Below are 16,705 nucleotides of genomic sequence, written 5' to 3'. Positions count from 1 at the left end.
AAGAGAGCCGCGGTGAATACATCGACGGGTGACAGAGGAGGTTTCTTGGTGGTCACCGCCTCAGCTATCGGCGGGAGTCCGTCTTGGTTTTTTTTTTTTAATTCAAGTTTCTTGGCAGCACTGTCTACGGCGTCGGTGAGTAGCATTTCCTGCCCCTGAGCTGCGCCTAGGCTATTGGAGTCCCCGCTTGAATAATTATTCCTGTCAACGTTTCCGGAGGAGGTTGTTATGAGGAGCTTTATCGGAGAAGTAGTGTCCCCGCCCCGCGGCGCCTCGGTGAACTTGTCCCGCCCTCGCTGCCGGAGAGGTGTGGTGTGAGGGGTTTTGCGGGAGAAGCAGTGTCTTAGCTGCGCGGCGCCTCAGTGAATTTTGCCCGCCCATTGGTGTGAAGAGTCTTGCTGAAGAAGCGGTGTCTCAGCCCCGCGGCGCTTCAGTGAATTTTGCCCGCCCATTTCCTGTCAGTTCTTCAGCAGACACCCTCATCTGGGAGTGGCAGTGTCTCTCTACGGCTTTCGCGTATTCATCACTTTCCCTGCCTGAGGAAAGGAAATAGTGTCTTAGTGCCTGTGTTCGTCAGGGAAGCCTTGCCGGGCCGTTTATTTTTTTAATTTTTTTTTCTTCTCCTTCATTGACAACACTGCGTTCAGTTCGCATCGGATGTTAGCCTATTCCACAGAACTTGGACAAGAGAGAAAACTATGTGGAAGTGAATCATAGTAGGAACTGCGCAGCGCTGGAAAGGCTGTCTGACTGTGGTTTTTCGCCTCATTTTGAATAAAACCCCTGGTTGAAAGTTACTATAGCTGGTGAACTCTCACCTTTCCCTCCTATATCCTTTTATTTGCAGTGACTTACTATTCGTTGAGGACCTACTGTTTATGCTTGGTCATATCTCAAAGGGGCTGTGTTCATTTCCAAGGGTTTTCTAACCAGGGTGTATATTAACTTTTAGTACTAGAGATTGGGTTTAACTGTCATAACCACCATGGCAGCTGCAAGCATGAATCAACCCCCGCCTTTCCTAAATGACATAGGGGAACCCGAGATAAGCTGGAAGGAATGGGTGAAGCTTTTTGAGTCTTACCTTATAGCAATTGGGGGACAGAGGTTCAACTCTATAAGGAAACAACATATATTACTCCACAATCTGGGTGTGCAAGGGCGTAAAGTATATGAAAATTTACCTGTACCTGAGCAGGATGCTAATGCAGTGGGGGAAGTGGATGTGTTTGTGCAGACCATGGAGAAATTAGAGAAACACTTTGGTGATAGGATCAATGTGGTCTTGGAGCGTCATAAATTCTTTAAAAGATGTCAAGGGAAACAGGAGTCAGTACAGAATTATATTGCAGTTCTGTGGGGACTGACTCAATTATGTGAATTTGGGGATCTCACCGACTCCCTAATAAGAGATCAATTGGTGAGGTGTACCAATAATCCACGAATTCAGGAGAAGTTGTTGGCTAAGAATCCAGGGCTGAAGGAAGCTGTTGGAATAGCAAAGTCAGTGGAGCATACAGCAAGATGTGTCAAAGAGATGAGGCCAGAAAGGGAGGTAGTAGCTACCATAAGTGATTCTGAAGAGAGTTTTGATGTGTACAAAATGAAGTTTAAAGAAAACGCTAGTACCAAGATAGAGCACAGAGAGAAGGGCCCTAAGTGTTACCGGTGTGGCAGTAACAACCATTTTGCCACCTATTTCCAATGCCCCGCCAGGTATGTCACTTGCAAGAAATGCAATAGAAGGGGGCACTTTGCCAGGGTGTGCCGTGATGGCGAGTTGCACTCAAGAGAAAACGAAAGAGGAACCGAAAGGGGTACAAATAGAGAAGTAAAATGTATTGAACAGAAAATGGAAAAGTTTATCTTGCAAGTGAAGGATATTGATAACACTGTGAATTCCATTTATCCTAAATGTGATGTATTAATGATGAATGCATTGAAATGTTCGCTGATTCTTGTTCTCCTTTCACCTTGATTAATAAGGATGACTATGTTTCCATGGGGGGAAGTAAGATTAGTGACCTTAAGAATCCTGATATTTCCCCTTCAGGTTACAATAAGGGCAATATACCCCTGCTGGGAATGAAGGAGGCGCAGATTCAATTCAAAGATAGGAAAACCTATGGGACAATATATGTAGTCAAGTCTGGTTCAAACCTGTTGGGGTGGGTTCACCAGAAAGAGTTGGGAATCATATTGGACCCCAATAGTCCAGAACAGGTTTTGCTTACTGAAAATTTTTCAGGAAGTGAAAGGATCTGTGATGAATTCTACCCACTTTTCAAAGAGGAGCTAGGATGCCTGCACAACTTCCAGCATAGGATTAAGCTAAAATCTAATGCCAAACCCGTGGTGCATGGTCTGCGCACTGTGCCCCTCAAACTGAAAGAACCACTAGAAAATGAATTGCGCAAGCTGTGTGATTTAGATATTATTCAGCCAGTGAGTTGTTCTGAGTGGTTGGCCCCTATTCTCGCAGCCAAATCCAATGGGGAAGGTATCCGCCTCTGTGTGGATTTACGCAGTTTAAATGACTGTATCTGGGTGGAGAGACACCCTTTGCCAGTCATAAATGAGATGCTAAGCACCATGGGCCCTGCAAAATATTTCAGTGTTATAGATTTATCCATGGCGTACCACCAGATTGAATTACATCCGGATTCAAGACCACTCACGGCGTTTATTACGCCGTTTGGAGCTTTTATGTTCAAAAGAATGCTGTTTGGACTTGCGTCAGTGGCAGCCATTTTCCAAAGAGTCATGCAGAAGATCCTTGAAGGAGTAGAACACACCATGTGTTTTCAAGATGACATTTTGGTTTATGGTAAAGACTCAGAAGAACATGATGATGTCCTAAGGCAGGTTTTCAGAAAACTCATGGATGCAGGGCTAACTGTAAAAAAAGAAAAGTGCAGGATCAAGGTGGAACAATTTGAATACCTGGGCCATTCCATCACAGGACAAGGTTTCAGACCTAAGGGAAGTTTAATTTGTGCAGTGAAGGAGGCTCCGAGTCCACGTAACAAAGAAGAACTTAAATCCTTTTTAGGGCTCATGGAGTACATGTCGAAGTATGTGGACAATTTTGCAACAAAGTGTGAGCCAATGAGGGAAATGTTAAAAAAAGACAAGGACTTTGTGTGGAGTGAAGAGCAAGAGGCTGTAGCTAACGCACTAAAGGAGGATCTAATCAACTCCCCAGCTCTTGGTACTTTTGATCCAACCAAAAAAAACATTCTCGCAACAGATGCATCAAACTACGGGTTGGGTGCCACTTTAGTGCAGAAGGATGGTAGTGAAGAAAAGGTAATTGCCTATGCGTCCAGGAGCCTTTCTTCCCCGGAGAAAAACTACTCTGTAATTGAACGAGAAGCCCTGGCGTGCTTTTGGGCGGTCAGGCATTTTAAGTTTTTTTTATGGGGGTGAGGTTCACGATACGAACGGATCACAAGCCCCTCATATATGTATTTTCGGTGAGAGGCCTGGAAAATTGAACCCCACGCATCAGCAGGTGGATTCTAGGATTAGAACATTATAATTTCAAGGTCGCACATGTGCCAGGCAAAGAAAATACTATTGCTGATTTCCTCTCGAGATCACCGCTGCCAGAGGAAGAAGGACCAGAGGAGGCTCTAGACAGCCCAATAATGATGATGAATATTCCTGCCATCACAGAGAAAGAGTGGGAAGACAGTATGAGGAAAGACAATGAACTTAAGGTGCTAATGGAGCAGATCAAAGGAGGATGGCCTAATAAGAAAAGGGACGTTGGTGCAGAGCTAGAAGAGTTCTGGGAAGTACGGAATGAATTGAGTGCCATCGGAGGGAAAGTGTACCGAAATAACAGGGTCATTCCGCCCAGGGAATTACGGAAGAGAATCATAGACTTGGCGCACGAAGGCCACCTTGGGCGTAGTGCCACTAAAGCTAGAGTGAGAACGAATTTCTGGTTTCCCAAAATGGACAACATGACTGAGGAAGCTGTGAAGGAATGTGGAGCATGCGCCAAGAGCGACAAGTCCAAAACTATACACAAGGCCCCACTTTCTCCAGTAGAGGTTCCAACCAAGCCATGGAGCAAGTTGGCATTAGACATCATTGGACCCATGCAAATGCTAGGTGTGCAAAAAAAGTTCATGTTGGTTCTGATTGACTACACCTCTCACTGGGTGAAGCAAAAATTTGTGCACAACATCAACACCAGAGCAGTAATTCAATTCCTGAAAGAAGTGTTTTGTGAAGAAGGTATACCTTCCACATTAGTTACTGACAATGGGGTACAATTCACCTCTGAGGAAATGCAGAATTTTCTGGAGATTTCAGGAATCAAACATGAGACCACAGCTCTCTACTGCCCCAAAGCTAATGGCATGGTGGAGAGAGCAAACAGGGTCATCAAAGAGAATATCCAGCTGGCCATTGTTAATGGACAAGATGTTGAGAATTGCTTGAGAGAATGTCTGTGGGCCTACCACACTGCGCCCAATAAAGTAACTGGGGTCTCTCCTTTTGTGTCTTTACGTGGAAGGGAGCCTAGTACCAAGTCTAACCCCTGTTGGTTAAATGGGGGCGATGTCAGGGATGTAGATTGGGAGGAGGCAGGAGAGAAAGTCCAACAACATCAAGATAAGTACAAACAGTGGTACGATAAGAAACATGGTGTGAAGTCTCAAAGGTGGGAAGTGGGGGACATGGCGCAAGCCAGAAGGAACACCAAATTAGGAACTGACATCAGCAAGTTCTATTCCCCCAGTAGGATTGTTAGTGTTAAAAAATGTTGTACAGTTTGAAAATGGTCAATGGTGGAGTTTTGACCACATTGTAAAAGTGCAGCCATAACTCTCTTCTTTGCAGGATCATTTCTAGGTCCTTCGGAGAGCCGATCTTTGTGTGTCAACCTTTCCTGTTTGTACGCCCCGCTGGGTACTTATTATAAGGAAGGGAGATGTGTTACAACCAGTTGGTTCATTCCGTCCACCACTGCTCCCTGACCCATGTTGGTACTTCCCGCTGTGAGTTTGTGATAGAATGTTGGGAAGGGTCTCCAGTGAGGAGAGTCGATGGCCAATAAAGGAGTTGTACTGTCTCAAGCTGTGTCCTAATTCTTCCTGTACTACTCAACTTCTAACAAATAGCTTTGTCATTTACAATGCCAATAGTTTTAACTTTCGCAAATGTGACACCTATAGCATTTGTAATGCAATGTGTTGTATTTACATGACTTAGATGTATTAATATTACAAATAACAATGGCTTTTAATAATTAATACTTAAAAGTTATTGTAATTAATAATGGGAATAGCTTAAACTTTTGTAAATAACTTTTGGGAAGATTATGTGAAGTGTATTTTATTGTGATGAAAATCAAAGAACAGAAGTGAAATATTAACATCTTTTTGTGACATTTGTAATAAAGCTTGAAACATTGAAGAACATATTGGAATCAGTTGTTGCTGAATGGTTGCACAGAGTGATGCTGTGGCCTTCAGTGGTGCTGAGTGATGCTGTGGCCTTCAGTGGTGCTGAGTGATGCTGTGGCCTTCAGTGGTGCTGAGTGATGCTGTGGCCTTCAGTGGTGCTGAGTGATGCTGTGGCCTTCAGTGGTGCTGAGTGATGCTGTGGCCTTCAGTGGTGCTGAGGTGCTGAGTGATGCTGTGGCGCTCAGTGGTGCTGAGGTGCTGAGTGATGCTGTGGCGCTCAGTGGTGCTGAGGTGCTGAGTGATGCTGTGGTGCTCAGTGGTGCCGAGGTGCTGAGTGATGCTGTGGTGCTCAGTGGTGCTGAGTGATGCTGTGGCCTTCAGTGGTGCTGAGTGATGCTGTGGCCTTCAGTGGTGCTGAGTGATGCTGTGGCCTTCAGTGGTGCTGAGGGGCGCGTGGGGGTGCTGAGGGGCGCGTGGGGGTGCTGAGGGGCGCGTGGGGGTGCTGAGGGGCGCGTGGGGGTGCTGTGGGGCGCGTGGGGGTGCTGTGGCGCGTGGGGGTGCTGTGGCGCGGAGGGGTGCTGTGGCGCGGAGGGGTGCTGTTGCGTGCTGTGGCATTGAGGGGTGCAATGCAATAGGTCTCACGTTTACGCAAGTTTAAGCTATTGTAAATTCCAATGCCTTTTATTTGTTTTTGTTTGTAGAACATAAATAAAAGCCATTGGAATTTACAATGGCAATAGCTTAAACTTGCGTAAACGTGAGACCTATTGCATTGCAAATGCTTGTTTGAAGGTTTTGCCTTGTGTGGCCGTATTGTAGGAGTGCTAACAGCTGTGGGGACTATGGGCAGTCACGGGAAGCACGAGGTGAGGAGAACCTGGCAGGGAAGGGTGGTTTACATTTACAGATGTAGCAGTGCGGCGAGGTGCTCTTTGATGCCGCTCAAACACAAATTTTTCGATCTGTCTGTTTCTACCTCTTGACTATTCATTAAATATCCACTGATTGTAGTTTTCTGTTTCTCCGTAGTTGTTGTCCAGTGGTATTTGGCAGCGAGGAGAGGAAGATGAAGGCATTTATGGATTCTTACCTAATGATATCCGCAAAGAAGTGGCCCGATCAAAGAGGCTGGTAAGTGAGGACTGCAGTGGTGCAGATAGGATTAGAAACAACCCTATTCTTGTTCAACATCTCATCTTCAAGTTTCATCAGTGCTCCTTTTTTTTGAAGATTCTTTGAGATGTCATGATGGTTTGGGGTAAACACAGGCTGTTCATTTACTATCTGGCCCTTTCCCATGCTGGGAGTTCTTTATTCTACTCCTTTACATCGTCTCATTTACCTCTGCCCACTATCCTTTGGCAACCCCCCCCCCCCCTTTGCCCACCTCCAATACAGTTCTCAAGGAACCTGCAGACCTAGCTGAGAAACCGGTGGGATTGAGGAAGGCTTTTTACAAAGCCGGAAAGCTAATAGCCTTTAGCAGGATCTAAATCCTCTATCCAAGGCCTGGATCCAAACAGGTAAATAGCAATTATCTATTTAATTTAATTTCACCTCCACCCACAAGATAAAGGCTTATGAAAAGCCCAAGTAAATTGCCAGAAATGCTTGGGTAGGATGGAATGTCTAGATAAATCGATAGAGCTCGAGCGGCGGCTGTGGGTGCTTCAGTTTCTTTATCAGAGGACTTTGATATTCTGAAACCTTGTAATATCTCTGCCCACCTGCATAACCTTGAGGCTCATTTTAAAATTTAAATTAGATTTTGAAAACAAATTTAAGGAAATTCTTTTTTTGGCGGCATATTTGAATAATTTCATTTCGCGAATATTGGGGGTATATTTTGTAGATTCACACACTTTATTTGCTCGAAGAGGGAGCCTCACAGTACATTAAAATCAGTAAGTCAGAACCCCCAGGATATAGCGGCATGGATTAGCAAATTTAGCGGCACAAAAATGGAAATTTAGCGGCACAAATATGGAAATTTAGCGGCAATTTTGCGGCATTTTATTTTGCAATTTTTCCTACAACAAACAGATCTTAGTTTTTTTTTTAGTTAATTAACAACATGAAGCTATGTATATTTGGTTTATTTACAATGCAGACTTTGTTTCCCTCAAAGCAAAAGACTGGCCGTCATCAGCTCAGGGCAGCAAAACAGCATTACATGCGTCCTGCGTTGCGTGGGGGGGGGGAGGGGGTTATGACAGTTGTCCCACCAGGAGCTACCGGCATCATTCACGGGAGGACGGCAGAAACTGGTCCGGCTTATGACGGAAGGTTTGCCCAGCGATAGAATGGCATGGAGTTTCTTCAGGGGGAGCTGCTGGAGTTTGGAGGTTCATCACTCAACAATCATTTGCGCCCTCCGCTCTTCCTCAAGACCAGCAATGGTGCACGTGCTCCTCCGTTTGCACAAGGGTCCACCGAGTGTATCCAGGCACTCCCCCACCCCTGCGGTACAATACACACCAGAAAACTTTAGAATTAAGGTTGACTTGTGGAGTAAACTGCTCGCCAAGGATACTGACTGTTTCTTGGCAGGCATCCTCTTTTCCCAGTTTGCAGAGGTTCAGAAATAGTGCACAACACCAGGGCTGCCCAAGGGATGCCCTGACACCCATCCCTCTTGATGTTGCCACCAGTTGGCCCAAAAATGCCCACTGGTTGCTAATGTGGACTTTAAATGAGAATGCCGGTAGCACTGTTGAACCGTCTGTGCCAGTCCATGCCCTGGTGAAGGCACCAGCCGAGGGCCATGGCATTTTTCACCGGTTTAGTTTGAAAATGGGGTATCAGACAAATGAAGGCAGGAGCAATTGAGATGGGTTTGCATTTGAGTACATGGATTACGGAGGCTATGTGAAGTGGCTGAAGAGAACACTGTCCCTTTTGTGCTTGTTTCTTAAAGCCATTGGCAAGCTCGCCAGTTTTATAATGAACTTGAAGTGGTCCCATGATCGTTTATCAAACATTTTTACGTGTGACGTAAGGGGAGGCAGTAAGACCTGGCCTTACCTGAATTCTGCATTGCATCTTCTATACAAAGGATTTGAATTGATTTGCATTTAAGAAGAACTTTGTTGTACTGGTTTCCCTGTGACATTTCCTTCGTATAAGAGTATCACTGAAGGGTAAGTCTTGTGTCCAAGTCAGACTTAGGATGTCTTCCTCCAGGAGTGATTCATAGCTGTTTGAAACCACAGGCTAGGCTCTGTGCCAGCAGTACTGTGGTGCCTGGTCTATTATGTCAGTTTTTCCTATTAAAAATTCCCTCAGAGCTTTAACATAAGTTATGTTTAGCACTCGCTTTAACATAAATTATGTTTAGCACTCGCTTTAACATAAATTATGTTTAGCACTCGCTTTAACATAAATTATGTTTAGCACTCGCTTTAACATAAATTATGTTTAGCACTCTTTTTTTCAGTGAACCTAATGTTGTTGCGCAAATAATTTAGAACTTGAGCTTAAGCTCCAGAAATATTGCCTTAGTGGAATACTTGTGCTGCCGCCTTAGGGACAACAGAATTCTTCTCCCATTCTTGCAAAAACAAACATTTCACTCTTTCCTACACATTTCTTGAGTTGACAGTTACGTTTGCACTCTCCTTGCTTTCTTTTTGCTTAACCCTTCCCATAGATTATATGTTACAAAGGGTTACATTATTAAGTTGCTTTTAAATTATGAATATTAACAAAAAGGAAGGCAACAAGGACAAAGGGCGCTCAGCTATAAGTAAGGCTAAATTGTAATCACAAAATTATCCAACAGACTGCTACAAGACTGGAAGGAAGGTTACCAAACTTCCTTAAGTAATCTTGGAGACTCCAAGATAGAAACTAAATATAGATTCCTGTCGAGCAATCAAAATTCTATTGCTGTTTATCTCAGCAACAGCAAAACAAATATAAAAATCAGTGGATCAAGAGTATGAAAAATTTTTCTTGTAGCAGTCTGTTGGATAATTTTGTGATTACAATTTAGCCTTACTTATAGCCTTACTTATAGCTGAGCGCCCTTTGTCCTTGTTGCCTTCCTTTTTGTTAGCATTTCTTGGGTTGGGCTGCCGCTAGAGGCTGTAAATACGAACAATGATGAATCGTGAACAAGAAGCACAAGATCTTTTCAATAATTTAAATACAGGCTCAACTGTAAATGCAGCAGTAGCCTCTACGTCTACAGGAAAACAGGAAGGTCTAAGAGCCAAATTCGTAAAACTAGAGAAACTTAAAAGAGCAGAACTTAATAAGTGGTGGGACGCGGTTACACTAAAACAATATATTTCCCTTAACCGCATCCCTAGAGGTCTCAGATCTACCATCATTCCTACTTATGAAGACTTGGAACCTGATCTATTGGATAAATGGGAACAGGAGCTCACCTCCAGTTCTAGTAATTTAATAAGGATACTTATAGATAATGCAGAACGTAAAATCGAGAAACTTCTGATTGAGATTAAAACATGTGAAGAGGAAATTAAACAACTAAATTTACCCGAGGCAACTATCAAGAACTACAATATGTTGGATGAGATTTTGACTAACTTGCAAGCAGACATCAAAAGGAGAAAAGCGCGTAAACTAAAAAGGGACGAATTAGATTATACATCAGGTAGGGTGTTTACCTTTGCGCGTAAATTTGATTACCTTTTCCAAAAAAATTATAATAACAAAAGAAACTTGACTCCCTTAAGCTCAGCTGTTAACACTTCGTCTAGCAGTATATCCACTGATGGAGGTAGCGTAGGAGCTCCTGTGGCCCAGGGTGGGGATACCACAAATACTAACAATTTTTTAGTAGAGGTTCAGAGGTTCAAAAGAGGAATCCGAGATACAGGAGGGAGATTTGGCAATGCACAAACAGGAAGACAAGGAGAGGGAGCCGTGGCAAACGCAGGAGAAGCGGTCCCGGGGATGAGGGAGAGACTGAGGTCATGGAGGAAATAGATACCAGCTCTAAAGAAATTGAAGTGATTAACCTTTCATCTGTTGAATTGTCTGACAGTATGAGTAATGTATTAAAGAAAGGTTTGGGGTATTGTCCTACCAAGAATGTTGATTGGTATTCAACTAAAATTGATGTGTATAAGTTTGTACGTTTACTGAAACTAAAAAAGTTTTTTTCTTTGAAAGATAACGTAAGGACAAAAACACCAAATAAACCATTATTGACTGAGATTACTATTCAAGACCTGTGTGACACGAAACTATTATTGTCCTTGACTGAATCAGAAGATGACCCTGTAACTATGAACTCTCTTTTTAGAGATCTTGAGATTAATCCTGGTCTAACATCTCCTAGTGGGTTTAAAGATAAATCTAAATGGACGCCACAACTGTCTTCCGGTAATGTTATCGATGCCTTTTACAAAGCAGTTACTCTGGATATAGATAATTTAATTAAAAGAGAAGGACAACAAAATAAGAAATTTCAACGTGACAATTTGAAAACAGATGAAAGGGAGGCACTACGTCAACTTACTGATCACCCTGAATTAATAATACGCAGTGCTGATAAGGGTGGCAACATTGTTGTTATGAATCGTATTGACTACAACAATGAAGTTTTGTCCCAACTTGGAAATGATAAATATTATGAGAAGGTAGCTGTTAACCCATTGGAAAGGATTAAAGGTACAATCAATACAAAACTGAAAGAGTGGTATGATAAAGGTCTTTTGGATAACGATGAATTTCAGTATCTTAAGATACAATCCCCTAGGGCCCCTTGTATGTATTGTTTACCCAAAATACATAAGGACAGACAGAAACCACCGGGTAGACCGATAATTTCGGGTATTGGGGGGCCCACGGAGAGATTATCTCAATTTGTTGATTCATATTTAAGACCTTTTGTTTATAATTTACCGTCACACATAGAAGACACAAAACATGTCCTGAACATTATGAGTGATGTAGTGTGGGATGATGATATGATTCTAGTAACTCTGGATGTGGTATCTTTATACTCAAATATAGACCACGAACAGGGCATCCTAGCAATTGAGAGTTTCCTGAACAAAAGACCAGCCGAATATTTAGATCACACCTCTATGTTATTAGAGATGACCAGAATGGTTTTGGTAAACAACTACTTTCTCTTTTAATCCTCCTGGTACAAGCAAAAGACTGGGACTGCGATGGGTTCTAAATTTGCTCCGTCCTTCGCGAACCTCTTCATGGGGAGGTTGGAGGCGGAGTGGATTTGGGGCCCTAGGGGCAGTCAATGGATAGACCATATATACTACTGGGGAAGGTTCATTGACGACTGTTTATTTTGGAGAGGCACTACTGATGAATTGAAGATGTTTTTGGAATTTTTAAATACTAATGACCTTAATATGTTATTTACTACACAGTATGATCAAATGAAGCTAACCTTCCTTGATATTGAATTATTTGTGGAGGGTAAGAAACTTAACAGTCGCATGTTTCGTAAAGAGACTAGTTGCAATTCTCTTTTACGAGCGGACAGCTGCCACCCTAAGAGCCAGATCAATTCAATCCCATATGGGGAAATGATTAGAGCTAGACGAAACTGCTCTAGTGATACTGATTTTGACAAAAATATTAGGGATATGAAGATGAGGTTTAAGAACAGAGGTTACTCGAATAGGGTCATTAATCAGGCTGTGAATAGGGTACATAAACTTGAACGATCAGTGACTCTTAAACCTAAAATTAAGAGGGATACGGTTACTGATAACCAGACTATCAGAATGATAACTAATTTTGGTGTGGGGAGTAATAAGATTTTTGGTATCATGAAAAAATACTGGCATATGCTCTATGCTGATAAAGATCTTAAACCTTACCTTAAAGATAACCCAAGTATTACTTTTAGAAAAGGATTGACGATTGCTAATATTGTCAGCCCGAGTTACCCTAAACCCAGTGTTCACCCAGGATACAGTGAATGGTTACGTGCCCGTCCCAAAGGCTTCCATTACTGTGGTAACTGTAGTTCATGTTGGTGGGCACGGAGGAAAGTTTTGACATTCGAATACAACGATACAGGTACTCATCACATTGATACTTTCATTAACTGTGATTCTAATTTTGTTATCTACGTCATTGCCTGTGCCTGCGGAAAAATTTACGTAGGGAGTACTGTAAGGAGGCTAAAAGATAGGATGGTGGAGCACTATCGGGCACTCAAGAATGGAGATACGAGATACCCGATAGCGTCACATTTTATACAAAACAGCAATGATAAGGAGAATCATAAATTCTCATTCCATGGTATTGAACAGGTGGTACTTGATAAACGTGGAGGAGATAGAACACTGAAATTAAGACGGAGAGAGGCACGCTGGATTATGGTCCTTCGGGCTGTAGAAGGACTTAATATCGATACAGAACTGCAATATTTCTTAGGAGATTAATCAAGTTCATTGTGTAACAGTACTTGATTTGGCTCTTGTCTGTTTACATATGGCATTAATACAGTGTTACAACTGAAAATTTTATTATCTAATGAAACTCGGGTACTTCAAATGTTTATGCCATGACCCCTTTAGATTGATAATGTTTGAGGAATGACGCGGGACGCTCAACACTCTGTCACCACATAACCAAACAAGTTATTTGTACACTTTGCAGAATTCATGACTTATTAACTGAATTTGATGATATTTCCAAAATATACGGAATCGTGACCCCTTTCTTAATTGAATTACATTAGTTAGTGATAGGTATCTCGTTCTATAGATTAGTGATAATCCCAACCATTCCAAGATGGCGGTGGAAATCTTACCTATGTGATCCGTGTTATAGCGTTGTGATAAATTCGGCATATGGATTTAATAACTATTTAGTTTATTCACACAAATAACAATACTTTTGTATAAGTAGTTTGATATGAGGTTTGTGTATGGAGAACAGTAGCCTAGCGACCGTATACTTCCCTCTCGCAAATACTACCCGTTACAAGATGGCGGTAAGAAACTGGCTACCGCGATCAAATATAATAGACATTGAATAAATGGGATATTCGACATATGGAGCAATAATGTCGTTATTCTTGATATATTGATAGGTTTTTATGCCTAAATACAATGGGGCAAATACATTATATTAAAATAGATTAACGTGTTTAACGAACATGCTTTAAGATGGCGGCTGCCATTTGACAATTTAAGTTGGCCTGGGAGTACCTTACCTGGTACTACTTTAGAAAGATGGCGGCTACTACACACGCCGGTTGTTGATACATGAGGAGTCATTATTAAATATATCACGACAGAGGGATATAGGTAAGAGTTATCCTCTGTACCGCTATCTATACTAAGTATATTTACTGACAGGAGACTCATAATTAATGGCTCTTCTTTGATAGACCCTGTATACCGGACTCATCTCGGAACGAGAGTGCGGGATGTTTAACGGGTGCAACATTAGGTAAGACAGAGTATGGCGAACTAATATTACCGCTATTGTTTCTTATATACAGCAAGATAAATAACAGAGGCATGTTCTGATTTATTCTGACAGACTGACTAACGTGAGATAACTTGTGGCATCAGATATTAACGCGAGTGAGAACGGAGAGAGGTATACCATGATATTTATCGTTTTTTAAGTTGTGAACATATTCACTTGAGACATTGAGATTAGTTTCACCATTTAATTTTTATTGGTCGTGCATGGCCTAACAGATGTAGATGGATCTAAGTAATATGGTTCTTGTTGATTGTGGTGACATTGTTTAGAGCCTCCCTATGTCATTCCAGGAATTGTTGCTTGCAGAGCCAGATTAGAGCTCGAAACTGCTAAAGATTTAAGGACAAATATTAATGGAATAAGGTAATTAAATTAGGTGGAATGAATTTGGCACAAGGACAGAATGTTTTTTCTGTGTGTTATGTTTTGTCACTGGGATCCACTTAATGTATAATAGATGTGTCACTATTAAGAGGGTGCTGTGTTTATGCTTTCACCTAGGTGGTGAATTTTTGTAACCTGACTTAACTTCTCTTAAATTGAACCTTTAATCCTGAGCATATACTTGATTATCATACTGTATTGTTTTGGCTTGCAGCCCTGATGAAGTTGGTTGGCATTGATAATTGCCCAACGAAACACGTGTTGGCTGGTGCTGATGCACATTGGAAGTTGTGAAATCTTGAAATTTTGCTTTGAAATTTATTAACGTGGAACTTTGGAATTCTTCGAGTGAATAAAGAACTCGTGAGACAGAACAGAACTTTGGATTGACATTTTCTATTTGACTTTGGATTGATGTACTTTGAATTTGGTGCATGAAAGCCCCTGTATAGACATTGATCCTGGTGCTTTAACACTTTACGAGTTGAGAAAGTGTTTACAAAAAATTTTTTTTCAACATTTTTTCATACTCTTGATCCACTGATTTTTATATTTGTTTTGCTGTTGCTGAGATAAACAGCAATAGAATTTTGATTGCTCGACAGGAATCTATATTAAATTATGAATATTATTTGAGTTCTAATATCTTGTCTTTGTCTGACCCCCACAATTTAACTCTTTTCTCTTAAACATGCCAGCTTGGTCTGTGATAAATCTGTAGGTCTCAAAATAAGACATTCACAAATGCTGTTTATTTATATTGGACACTGAAATTCTGTTCATCACATTAAAGCCAGCCATATTTGCTGTTTGCAAGTGCAGGAAATATTTGCAAAAAATTATATTCTTGCTTATTTGATGGCTTGTATGGGCATGACAGCAGGTGAAGAAATGTAACGGGGGAGCAAAAGCAAACCTGCTGTGCCCCATGATACTTCTCTAAATGAACTTCCCTTTTCCCTTGAACTCATGTTAGGACATACATTTGTGTGGTTTGCTTATTTGGGATGGCATCTGTCTCTTGCTCACTGTGAGATCTGTTTTAGATTTATTACATGTCAAGCGAGAGCAGGACTTCTCTCAGGATTTAGTTTTTGGTGCAAGAAATATTCATTTGGGACAGACAAGTCATTTTGAAGCTGCCCCCTTTGATCTGCCGAGAGACGGCTGCTGCAGCTTCTTCCAGATAAAAGTTCAGAGGTCAGCGCGAGTTCACTGCCACCAGAGATGTGATGCGCACCTAACAAAATATCTGTTGTGTCTTCACAGCATCGTAAAAAAAAAATGCCTGCATTCTCCAAATTTCGCGGGCAGTTTTGTGACAATCGCGGCCTTTTTTCAAAACTGTCGATTTCGCGATTTTTTTGCAAATCGCGAAATTCTGGAGGGTCTGGTAAGTAATGACTTTACCTTGAAATTAATGGATAAAAACCATTCACTTTAATTCTCATCCAAGTCATTAGGAATGGTTCATATTTCAACCAATTAGGAGACACCACCCTCTAGAACCCTCTCCACAGAGGCTACAGGCTCAGATTGTTTTACCGCATGTTGTGTGAAGGGAGTATCCCTGAGCTCTGCTCAGTACTTTCTCTTTCGTCCTACTGAACAACTCTTCTAGAGATCAGCATGTCTTCTATAAAAAGGTCTCTATTTAGGTATTGTAACTCCTGTTGGAAGCACAGACTACACTATGATGATCCCCCTCCTACAAGAAGTGTATTTATTGCCGTCACCCTGTTCACCAGGTGAGAGACTAAAATCTGCAAAACTTTCTCTCAGAAAACTTTGAGAGCGAGAGAGAAGCCTTCTTTGGCTACAGAAGTTGAAGACCAAAGACGATCCTCTGTCTGACAGATTCCCCCCTCAAAAATACTGCTTCTAAAAAGAGGTTGAGGTGGAATTGGTCTCTCTTAAGGTTGCAATGGTGCTTCAGAAACGGCCCCATTCTGGGAAATCTGATGATCAGCCCTCATCTAAAAAAGAGTGCCTCTCAGAAGGATCATTCCGTGCCCTCTACACCTTCTAAGGCCGCCTCTCAGGTAAAGACAACTTCCAGGTCTCCATTTAGGCCCTTTAAAGACGCTCCATCAACGAAGTCATCAACAACACCCTTATTGGCGAAAGCTTCCCTTGCCACGACGAGTACACAGACCTTCTCCTCAAACGAAACCTATAATGTCCTAGTCTGTTTCTGTCGACAATAGTTTTAATAGAGGTGAGGCCTTCTACATTGATGACCGCATTGTCTATGAAAGCAATGATTTAAGAAGGACCATCTCTGAAAGAGTCGTCGTCTGGTACGTCCTCCCCTCTGCGGTTGTCAGTGGCTCTTAAGAACAAAATTCCTCGGCAGCCTCATTGACAGAGACTCCCTCGACAGACCTGAAGACTATGTCCACTGACTTGTGTCGACGAACATAAACGCCAAGGATCTCGACGGAAGA

General features: G+C 42.0%; 1 protein-coding gene across 1 annotated transcript in view; it reads left to right on the top strand.

The window, feature by feature from the left end:
• G2E3 (G2/M-phase specific E3 ubiquitin protein ligase) overlaps positions 1-16,705 on the top strand; it is a 326,326-nt gene that overhangs the window by 122,050 nt on the left and 187,571 nt on the right. Inside the window, exon 5 of the mRNA XM_078659417.1 lies at positions 6,453-6,554. Within this exon, the coding sequence (XP_078515543.1) occupies positions 6,453-6,554 (102 nt within the window). The remainder of the gene's footprint in view (positions 1-6,452; positions 6,555-16,705) is intronic.

This window comes from Lissotriton helveticus, chromosome 9 (genome assembly GCF_964261635.1).
Source record: "Lissotriton helveticus chromosome 9, aLisHel1.1, whole genome shotgun sequence".
NCBI lineage: Eukaryota > Metazoa > Chordata > Amphibia > Caudata > Salamandridae > Lissotriton > Lissotriton helveticus.
Note: the sequence above shows the minus strand (reverse complement) of the source record. Positions and strands in the feature narration are given on the sequence as shown.